This window comes from Haliotis rufescens, unplaced genomic scaffold, assembly GCF_023055435.1.
Source record: "Haliotis rufescens isolate VD_foot unplaced genomic scaffold, xgHalRufe1.0.p SCAF_18, whole genome shotgun sequence".
Classification (NCBI taxonomy): domain Eukaryota; kingdom Metazoa; phylum Mollusca; class Gastropoda; order Lepetellida; family Haliotidae; genus Haliotis; species Haliotis rufescens.
In genome coordinates, this window is record NW_025963868.1 from 2,282,900 (window position 1) to 2,295,446 (window position 12,547).

General features: G+C 38.6%; 1 protein-coding gene across 2 annotated transcripts in view; it reads left to right on the forward strand.

Annotated features, from left to right (window-relative positions):
- The window catches only part of LOC124120168, a 30,430-nt gene that overhangs the window by 4,502 nt on the left and 13,381 nt on the right, over nucleotides 1-12,547 (forward strand). For both annotated transcript variants that reach the window (XR_007221826.1, XM_046482900.2), the window contains exons 4-5: nucleotides 2,294-2,505; nucleotides 3,991-4,080. Coding sequence is in view for 1 of the 2 variants with exons in the window: in XM_046482900.2 (XP_046338856.2) it covers nucleotides 2,294-2,505; nucleotides 3,991-4,080 (302 nt within the window). In the remaining variant the exon portion in view is untranslated. The remainder of the gene's footprint in view (nucleotides 1-2,293; nucleotides 2,506-3,990; nucleotides 4,081-12,547) is intronic.

A 12,547-nucleotide genomic window follows, 5' to 3' on the forward strand; every position in this document is an offset into this window, starting at 1 on the left:
GACAGGTAGCTCTGTCTAACACATCGGGTGGTACCGCAACAGACAGGTAGCTCTGTCCAACACATCGGGTAGTACCACAATAGACAGATAGCTCTGTCTAACACATCGGGTAGTGCCACACCAGACAGGTAGCTCTGTCTGACACATCGGGTAGTGCCACAACAGACAGGTAGATCTGTCTAACACATCGGGTAGTGCCACACCAGACAGGTAGCTCTGTCTGACACATCGGGTAGTGCCACAACAGACAGGTAGCTCTGTCTAACACATCGGGTAGTATCACAACAGACAGGTAGCTCTAACACATCGGGTAGTGCCACACCAGACAGGTAGCTCTGTCTAACACATCGGGTAGTGCCACACCAGACAGGTAGCTCTATCTAACACATCGGGTAGTGCCACAATAGACAGATAGCTCTGTCTAACACATCAGGGTAGTGCCACACCAGACAGGTAGCTCTGTCTAACACATCGGGTAGTGCCACACCAGACAGGTAGCTCTGTCTAACACATCGGGTAGTGCCACACCAGACAGATAGCTCTGTCTAACACATCAGGGTAGTGCCACACCAGACAGGTAGATCTGTCTAACACATCAGGTAGTATCACAACAGACAGGTAGCTCTGTCTAACACATCGGGTAGTACCACACCAGACAGGTAGCTCTGTCTAACACATCGGTAGTGCCACAACAGACAGGTAGCTCTGTCTAACACATCGGCTACTACCACAACAGACAGGTAGCTCTGTCTAACACATCGGGTAGTACCACAATAGACAGGTAGCTCTGTCTAACACATCAGGTAGTATCACAACAGACAGGTAGCTCTGTCTAACACATCGGGTAGTACCACACCAGACAGATAGCTCTGTCTAACACATCGGGTAGTATCACAACAGACAGGTAGCTCTGTCTAACACATCGGGTAGTGCGACACCAGACACATAGCTCTGTCTAACACATCGGGTAGTATCACAACAGACAGGTAGCTCTGTCTAACACATCGGGTAGTGCCACACCAGACAGATAGCTCTGTCTAACACATCGGGTAGTATCACAACAGACAGGTAGCTCTGTCTAACACATCGGGTAGTGCCACACCAGACAGGTAGCTCTGTCTAACACATCGGGGTAGTACCACAATAGACAGGTAGCTCTGTCTAACACATCGGGTAGTATCACAATAGACAGGTAGATCTGTCTCACACATCGGGGTAGTACCACAATAGACAGGTAGATCTGTCTAACACATCGGGTAGTACCACAATAGACATGTAGATCTGTCTAACACATCGGTGTAGTACCACGATAGACAGGTAGATCTGTCTAACATATCGTGTAGTAACACACCAGACAGGTAGCTCTGTCTAACACATCGGGTAGTACCACAATAGACAGATAGCTCTGTCTAAAACATCGGGTAGTATCACAATAGACAGGTAGATCTGTCTAACACATCGGGGTAGTACCACAATAGACAGGTAGATCTGTCTAACACATCGGGGTAGTACCACAATAGACAGGTAGATCTGTCTAAAACATCGGGTAGTACCACAATAGACAGATAGCTCTGTCTAACACATCAGGGAGGTACCACGATAGACAGGTAGATCTGTCTAACACATCGGGTAGTGCCACAATAGACAGGTAGATCTGTCTAACACATCGGGTAGTACCACGATAGACAGGTAGATCTGTCTAACACATCGGGTAGTGCCACAATAGACAGGTAGATCTGTCTAACACACCGGAGTAGTACCACAACAGACAGGTAGCTCTGTCTAACACAACGGGTAGTGCCACAATAGACAAGTAGCTCTGTCTAACACAACGGGTAGTGCCACAATAGACAGGTAGATCTGTCCAACACATCGGGTAGTGCCACACCTGACAGGTAGCTCTGTCCAACACATCGGGTAGTGCCACACCAGACAGGTAACTCTGTCTAATACATCGGGTAGTGCCACAATAGACAGGTAGCTCTGTCTAATACATCGGGTAGTGCCACACCAGACAGGTAGCTCTGTCTAATACATCGGGTAGTGCCACACCAGACAGGTAGATCTGTCTAATACATCGGGTAGTGCCACAATAGACAGGTAGCTCGAACACATCGGGGAGTATCCACAATAGACAGGTTGCTCTGTCCAACACATCGAGTAGTGCCACACCAGACAGGTAGCTCTGTCTAACACATCGGATCTGTGCTCTGACTACAGGGCGGTTTATCGTACACTATAGAGAACTGTATCACATTCCATGTTTATATCTTCGATCATGCCCTGGTACCAGGCTCACAGCACGCCACGGCGGAGACCAATGTGCAGAAGAACGTGTTTTACCAGAAGCAGTCGGTGTGCAACATGGGCCAGGTGCGCTATCTGGACGAGCTGGCGCAGACACACAACTTCTCAGTGACGGAGAACTTCGCGGCCGCTGTGTGTGCCCTGCCCGACACCTACAACGCCGCTGTATACATGAAATTTCTTGACACCTGGGGCACGGTAAGATGGCGCTTCCGTAACCGCGCTTTGTAACCATTGGTGAGTTAGTTTCACGCCGGTTTGTCGGCTTGATGGAGAGCAAAGGCCCATTGTGATGGAGGTCTGAGACGCCTGCTGAAACACACGGGTACGAGTATGGTGCTGACAAATCTAGACACCTAATCTGTGCGATCTGTGGCTACCCACGGATATAGATCTCCAGCACGCCCATGGCACGCAGCTCTGCAAAGCTAATTGTGTCTCGTTAGTCGACTAGGTCACCCGCACCCCATGAAGCCAAAACTTGGAGTGTCGTCAACAAACTGATTGTGATGAAGAAGACTATTCAAGACGATTCTTTGCGTATGAATACTTACCATGATCACTCCTACGAGTGAGAAAGTTGTGTTTAACACCACTAGAATGGAATTTCACTCATAACACTAGGTGTTATGACACTGTGGAAAACCTGAAGAATACTGAAACGAAATACGGGCTAGATAAACATTGTATAGCAAAGGCGTGTCTATTAAACGAATTTATGACTGGGCAAAACATCCTAACCAATCAATACCCCGCCAACAAACTGGCGTCCAATGAGATATCAATTGATGTGATACCCTGTCCCTCGATTGGCGATCAATGCGAGATCAATAAATATGATACCCCACCCTATGAATGGCAACCAATGAGAGAACATTTTGTGTGATACCCCGCCCTCCGAATGGGGACCAGTAAGGGATCAATAAATTGGATACCCTGCCCCCCTATTGGTGACCAATTACAGATCAATTGATGTAATACCATGCCCTCCGAGGTGCGACCAATCAGTGATTAAATAATATGATTCCCCGCCCTCCGAATGGCGACCAATGAGAGATAAATTAATGTGATACCCTGCCCTCCGTATGGCGACCAATGAGAGATCAATTAATGTGATACCCTGCCCTCCGAAGGGCGACCAACGAGAGATCAATTAATGTGATACCCCGCCCTCCGAAGAGCGACCAATGAGAGATCAATTAATGTGAAAATCCCGCCCTCCGAAGGGCGACCAATGAGAGATCAATTAATGTGATAACATGCCCTCCGTATGGCGCCCAATGAGAGATCAATTAATGTGATACTCCGCCCTCTGAATGGCGACCATTGATAGATCAATTAATGTGATACACCGCCCTCCGTATGGCGACCAATTAAAGATCAACTTATGTGTTACCCCTCCCTCTGACTTGGCGAGCACTGTTGCCCTCCCAAAGGCCATGATCAACTACAAAAGACTACAGTATCTGCATGTACAATACTATTCTTGCAGCATTAGGGGCGGTCGGGTAGCCGAGTGGTTAAAGCGTTCGTTCGTCACGACGAAGACTCGGGTTCGATTCCCAACATAGGTACAATGTGTGAAGCCCATTTTTCGAGTCCCTCGCCGTGATATTGCTGGAATATTGCTAATAGCGGCGTAAAACCATACTCACTCACTCACTCACTCACTCACTCTTGCAGCATGTGATAACCAAGACTGACATCGGGTACCGAACCATCACCCGGTACAAGAGTACCCTTTCAAACTTCGTTCAACACGTCATGAAGCAGGTAGGTCACAGCTACTTACTGGTGGTGTCGTAGTGGACGCAGAAGCCGTAGTCGAGCTGGTGGTCGTTTAAACACAGCGAAGATGTTGTTGTGTAGTGTGCGTTGTGTAGGTTAAGTGGATCGGTTGTGTAGATGTGGTGAGTACATAGCGTAGATGTAGTGTATAGATAGTGTAGATGTAGTGTATACATAGTGCAGACGTAGTGAGTACATAGTGTAGACGTAGTGTATACATAGGGTAGATGTAGTGTAGATGTAGTGTAGACGTAGTGTATACATAGGGTAGATGTAGTGTAGATGTAGTGTAGATGTAGTGTATACATAGGGTAGATGTAGTGTAGATGTAGTGTAGACGTAGTGTATACATAGGGTAGATGTAGTGTAGATGTAGTGTATACATAATGTAGATGTAGTGTATACATAGTGTAGATGTAGTGAGTACACAGTGTAGACGTAGTGTATACATAGGGTAGATGTAGTGTAGATGTAGTGTATACATAGTGTATACATAGTGTAGATGAAGTGTATACATAGTGTAGATGTAGTGTATACATAGTGTAGATGTAGTGTATACATAGTGTAGATGTAGTGTATACATAGTGGAGATGTAGTGTATACATAGTGTATACATAGTGTAGATGAAGTGTATACATAGTGTAGATGTAGTGTATACATAGTGTAGATGTAGTGTATACATAGTGTAGATGTAGTGTAGATGTAGTGTATACATAGTGTAGATGTAGTGTATACATAGTGTAGATGTAGTGTATACATAGTGTAGATGTAGTGTATACATAGTGTAGATGTAGTGTATACATAGTGGAGATGTAGTGAGTACATAGTGTATACATAGTGTAGATGTAGTGTATACATAGTGTATACATAGTGTAGATGAAGTGTATACATAGTGGAGATGTAGTGTATACATAGTGTATACATAGTGTAGATGAAGTGTATACATAGTGTAGATGTAGTGTATACATAGTGTAGATGTAGTGTATACATAGTGTAGATGTAGTGTAGATGTAGTGAGTACATAGTGTATACATAGTGTAGACGCAGTGTATACATAGTGTAGATGTAGTGTATACATAGTGGAGATGTAGTGTATACATAGTGTATACATAGTGTAGATGTAGTGTATACATAGTGTATACATAGTGTAGAGGTACTGTATACATAGTGTAGACATAGTGTAGAGGTAGTGTATACATAGTGTAGATGAAGTGTATACATAGTGTAGACATAGTGTAGAGGTAGTGTATACATAGTGTAGATGAAGTGTATACATAGTGTAGACATAGTGTAGAGGTAGTGTATACATAGTGTAGAGGTAGTGTATACATAGTGTAGACATAGTGTAGAGGTAGTGTATACATAGTGTAGATGTAGTGTATACATAGTGTAGATGTAGTGTATACATAGTGTAGATGTAGTGTATACATAGTGTAGATGTAGTGAGTACATAGTGTAGAGGTAGTGTATACATAGTGGAGATGTAGTGTATACATAGTGTATACATAGTGTAGAGGTAGTGTATACATAGTGTATACATAGTGTAGAGGTAGTGTAGACATAGTGTAGATGTAGTGTATACATAGTGTAGATGTAGTGTATACATAGTGTAGATGTAGTGAGTACATAGTGTAGAGGTAGTGTATACATAGTGTATACATAGTGGAGATGTAGTGTATACATAGTGTATACATAGTGTAGAGGTAGTGTATACATAGTGTATACATAGTGTAGAGGTAGTGTAGACATAGTGTAGATGTAGTGTATACATAGTGTATACATAGTGTAGATGTAGTGTATACATAGTGTATACATAGTGTAGAGGTAGTGTATACATAGTGTAGACATAGTGTAGAGGTAGTGTATACATAGTGTAGATGAAGTGTATACATAGTGTAGATGTAGTGTATACATAGTGTAGATGTAGTGTATACATAGTGGAGATGTAGTGTATACATAGTGTAGATGTAGTGTATACATAGTGTAGATGTAGTGTATACATAGTGGAGACGTAGTGTATACATAGTGTATACATAGTGTAGAGGTAGTGTATACATAGTGTAGACATAGTGTAGAGGTAGTGTATACATAGTGTAGATGAAGTGTATACATAGTGTAGATGTAGTGTATACATAGTGTAGATGTAGTGTATACATAGTGTAGATGTAGTGGATACATAGTGTAGACGTAGTGTATACATAGTGTAGACATAGTGTAGATGTAGTGTATACATAGTGTAGATGTAGTGAGTACATAGTGTAGATGTAGTGTATACATAGTGTAGATGTAGTGAGTACATAGTGTAGATGTAGTGTATACATAGTGTAGACATAGTGTAGAGGTAGTGTATACATAGTGTAGATGTAGTGTAGACATAGTGTAGATGTAGTGTATACATAGTGTAGATGTAGTGTATACATAGTGTAGATGTAGTGAGTACATAGTGTAGATGTAGTGTATACATAGTGTAGACATAGTGTAGAGGTAGTGTATACATAGTGTAGATGTAGTGTATACATAGTGTAGATGTAGTGTAGACATAGTGTAGATGTAGTGTATACATAGTGGAGACGTAGTGTATACATAGTGTAGATGTAGTGTATACATAGTGGAGACGTAGTGTATACATAGTGTATACATAGTGTAGAGGTAGTGTATACATAGTGTAGACATAGTGTAGAGGTAGTGTATACATAGTGTAGATGAAGTGTATACATAGTGTAGATGTAGTGTATACATAGTGTAGATGTAGTGTATACATAGTGTAGATGTAGTGTATACATAGTGTAGATGTAGTGAGTACATAGTGTAGAGGTAGTGTATACATAGTGTATACATAGTGTAGAGGTAGTGTATACATAGTGTAGACATAGTGTAGAGGTAGTGTATACATAGTGTAGATGAAGTGTATACATAGTGTAGATGTAGTGTATACATAGTGTAGATGTAGTGTATACATAGTGGAGACGTAGTGTATACATAGTGTATACATAGTGTAGATGTAGTGTATACATAGTGTATACATAGTGTAGAGGTAGTGTAGACATAGTGTAGATGTAGTGTATACATAGTGTATACATAGTGTAGATGTAGTGTATACATAGTGTATACATAGTGTAGAGGTAGTGTATACATAGTGTAGACATAGTGTAGAGGTAGTGTATACATAGTGTAGATGAAGTGTATACATAGTGTAGATGTAGTGTATACATAGTGTAGATGTAGTGTATACATAGTGTAGATGTAGTGTATACATAGTGTAGATGTAGTGAGTACATAGTGTAGAGGTAGTGTATACATAGTGTATACATAGTGTAGAGGTAGTGTATACATAGTGTAGACATAGTGTAGAGGTAGTGTATACATAGTGTAGATGAAGTGTATACATAGTGTAGATGTAGTGTATACATAGTGTAGACATAGTGTAGAGGTAGTGTATACATAGTGTAGATGTAGTGTATACATAGTGTAGATGAAGTGTATACATAGTGTAGAAGTGGTGTATACATAGTGTATACATAGTGTAGATGTAGTGTATACATAGTGTATACATAGTGTAGATGTAGTGTATACATAGTGTATACATAGTGTAGATGTAGTGTATACATAGTGTAGATGTAGTGTATACATAGTGTATACATAGTGTAGATGTAGTGAATACATAGTGTAGTTGTAGTGTATACATAGTGTAGATGTAGTGTATACATAGTGTATACATAGTGTAGATGTAGTGTATACATAGTGTAGATGTAGTGTATACATAGTGTAGATGTAGTGAATACATAGTGCATACATAGTGTAGATGTAGTGTATACATAGTGTATACATAGTGTAGAGGTAGTGTATACATAGTGTAGACATAGTGTAGAGGTAGTGTATACATAGTGTAGACATAGTGGAGATGTAGTGTATACATAGTGTATACATAGTGTATACATAGTGTATACATAGTGTATACATAGTGTAGACATAGTGTAGATGTAGTGTATACATAGTGTATACATAGTGTAGAGGTAGTGTAGACATAGTGTAGATGTAGTGTATACATAGTGTATATATAGTGTAGATGTAGTGTATACATAGTGTATACATAGTGTAGAGGTAGTGTATACATAGTGTAGACATAGTGTAGAGGTAGTGTATACATAGTGTAGATGAAGTGTATACATAGTGTAGATGTAGTGTATACATAGTGTAGATGTAGTGTATACATAGTGTAGATGTAGTGTATACATAGTGTAGATGTAGTGAGTACATAGTGTAGAGGTAGTGTATACATAGTGTATACATAGTGTAGAGGTAGTGTATACATAGTGTAGACATAGTGTAGAGGTAGTGTATACATAGTGTAGATGAAGTGTATACATAGTGTAGATGTAGTGTATACATAGTGTAGACATAGTGTAGAGGTAGTGTATACATAGTGTAGATGTAGTGTATACATAGTGTAGATGTAGTGTATACATAGTGTAGAAGTGGTGTATACATAGTGTATACATAGTGTAGATGTAGTGTATACATAGTGTATACATAGTGTAGATGTAGTGTATACATAGTGTATACATAGTGTAGATGTAGTGTATACATAGTGTAGATGTAGTGTATACATAGTGTATACATAGTGTAGATGTAGTGAATACATAGTGTAGTTGTAGTGTATACATAGTGTAGATGTAGTGTATACATAGTGTATACATAGTGTAGATGTAGTGTATACATAGTGTAGATGTAGTGTATACATAGTGTAGATGTAGTGAATACATAGTGCATACATAGTGTAGATGTAGTGTATACATAGTGTATACATAGTGTAGAGGTAGTGTATACATAGTGTAGACATAGTGTAGAGGTAGTGTATACATAGTGTAGACATAGTGGAGATGTAGTGTATACATAGTGTATACATAGTGTATACATAGTGTATACATAGTGTATACATAGTGTAGACATAGTGTAGATGTAGTGTATACATAGTGTAGACATAGTGTAGATGTAGTGTATACATAGTGTAGACATAGGGTAGATGTAGTGTATACATAGTGTAGACATAGTGCAGAGGTAGTGTATACATAGTGTATACATAGTGTAGACGTAGTGTATACATAGTGTAGATGTAGTGTATACATAGTGTAGATGTAGTGGATACATAGTGTAGATGTAGTGTATACATAGTGTAGATGTAGTGGATACATAGTGTAGATGTAGTGTATACATAGTGTATACATAGTGTAGACGTAGTGTATACATAGTGTAGATGTAGTGTATACATAGTGCAGACGTAGTGTATACATAGTGTAGATGTAGTGTATACATAGTGCAGACGTAGTGTATACATAGTGTAGATGTAGTGGATACATAGTGTAGATGTAGTGTATACATAGTGTAGATGTAGTGGATACATAGTGTAGACGTAGTGTATACATAGTGTAGACATAGTGTAGATGTAGTGTATACATAGTGTAGATGTAGTGAGTACATAGTGTAGATGTAGTGTATACATAGTGTAGATGTAGTGAGTACATAGTGTAGATGTAGTGTATACATAGTGTAGACATAGTGTAGAGGTAGTGTATACATAGTGTAGATGTAGTGTAGACATAGTGTAGATGTAGTGTATACATAGTGTAGATGTAGTGTATACATAGTGTAGATGTAGTGAGTACATAGTGTAGATGTAGTGTATACATAGTGTAGACATAGTGTAGAGGTAGTGTATACATAGTGTAGATGTAGTGTATACATAGTGTAGATGTAGTGTAGACATAGTGTAGATGTAGTGTATACATAGTGGAGACGTAGTGTATACATAGTGTAGATGTAGTGTATACATAGTGGAGACGTAGTGTATACATAGTGTATACATAGTGTAGAGGTAGTGTATACATAGTGTAGACATAGTGTAGAGGTAGTGTATACATAGTGTAGATGAAGTGTATACATAGTGTAGATGTAGTGTATACATAGTGTAGATGTAGTGTATACATAGTGTAGATGTAGTGTATACATAGTGTAGATGTAGTGAGTACATAGTGTAGAGGTAGTGTATACATAGTGTATACATAGTGTAGAGGTAGTGTATACATAGTGTAGACATAGTGTAGAGGTAGTGTATACATAGTGTAGATGAAGTGTATACATAGTGTAGATGTAGTGTATACATAGTGTAGATGTAGTGTATACATAGTGGAGACGTAGTGTATACATAGTGTATACATAGTGTAGATGTAGTGTATACATAGTGTATACATAGTGTAGAGGTAGTGTAGACATAGTGTAGATGTAGTGTATACATAGTGTATACATAGTGTAGATGTAGTGTATACATAGTGTATACATAGTGTAGAGGTAGTGTATACATAGTGTAGACATAGTGTAGAGGTAGTGTATACATAGTGTAGATGAAGTGTATACATAGTGTAGATGTAGTGTATACATAGTGTAGATGTAGTGTATACATAGTGTAGATGTAGTGAGTACATAGTGTAGAGGTAGTGTATACATAGTGTATACATAGTGTAGAGGTAGTGTATACATAGTGTAGACATAGTGTAGAGGTAGTGTATACATAGTGTAGATGAAGTGTATACATAGTGTAGATGTAGTGTATACATAGTGTAGACATAGTGTAGAGGTAGTGTATACATAGTGTAGATGTAGTGTATACATAGTGTAGATGTAGTGTATACATAGTGTAGAAGTGGTGTATACATAGTGCAGACATAGTGTAGATGTAGTGTATACATAGTGTATACATAGTGTAGATGTAGTGTATACATAGTGTAGATGTAGTGTATACATAGTGTATACATAGTGTAGATGTAGTGAGTACATAGTGTAGAGGTAGTGTATACATAGTGTATACATAGTGTAGAGGTAGTGTATACATAGTGTAGACATAGTGTAGAGGTAGTGTATACATAGTGTAGATGAAGTGTATACATAGTGTAGATGTAGTGTATACATAGTGTAGATGTAGTGAGTACATAGTGTAGAGGTAGTGTATACATAGTGTATACATAGTGTAGAGGTAGTGTATACATAGTGTAGACATAGTGTAGAGGTAGTGTATACATAGTGTAGATGAAGTGTATACATAGTGTAGATGTAGTGTATACATAGTGTAGATGTAGTGTATACATAGTGGAGACGTAGTGTATACATAGTGTATACATAGTGTAGATGTAGTGTATACATAGTGTATACATAGTGTAGAGGTAGTGTAGACATAGTGTAGATGTAGTGTATACATAGTGTATACATAGTGTAGATGTAGTGTATACATAGTGTATACATAGTGTAGAGGTAGTGTATACATAGTGTAGACATAGTGTAGAGGTAGTGTATACATAGTGTAGATGAAGTGTATACATAGTGTAGATGTAGTGTATACATAGTGTAGATGTAGTGTATACATAGTGTAGATGTAGTGAGTACATAGTGTAGAGGTAGTGTATACATAGTGTATACATAGTGTAGAGGTAGTGTATACATAGTGTAGACATAGTGTAGAGGTAGTGTATACATAGTGTAGATGAAGTGTATACATAGTGTAGATGTAGTGTATACATAGTGTAGACATAGTGTAGAGGTAGTGTATACATAGTGTAGATGTAGTGTATACATAGTGTAGATGTAGTGTATACATAGTGTAGAAGTGGTGTATACATAGTGCAGACATAGTGTAGATGTAGTGTATACATAGTGTATACATAGTGTAGATGTAGTGTATACATAGTGTAGATGTAGTGTATACATAGTGTATACATAGTGTAGATGTAGTGAATACATAGTGTAGTTGTAGTGTATACATAGTGTAGATGTAGTGTATACATAGTGTATACATAGTGTAGATGTAGTGTATACATAGTGTAGATGTAGTGTATACATAGTGTAGATGTAGTGTATACATAGTGTAGATGTAGTGAATACATAGTGTAGATGTAGTGTATACATAGTGTAGATGTAGTGTATACATAGTGTAGATGTAGTGTATACATAGTGTAGATGTAGTGAATACATAGTGCATACATAGTGTAGATGTAGTGTATACATAGTGTAGATGTAGTGTATACACAGTGTAGATGTAGTGTATACATAGTGTAGATGTAGTGTATACACAGTGTAGATGAAGTGTATACATAGTGTAGATGTAGTGTATACACAGTGTAGATGTAGTGTATACATAGTGTAGATGTAGTGTATACATAGTGTATACATAGTGTAGATGAAGTGTATACATAGTGTAGAAGTAGTGTATACATAGTGTAGATGTAGTGTATACACAGTGTAGATGTAGTGGATACATAGTGTAGATGTAGTGTATACATAGTGTAGATGTAGTGTATACATAGTGTAGATGTAGTGTATACACAGTGTAGATGTAGTGTATACATAGTGTAGATGTAGTGTATACATAGTGTATACATAGTGTAGATGTAGTGTATACACAGTG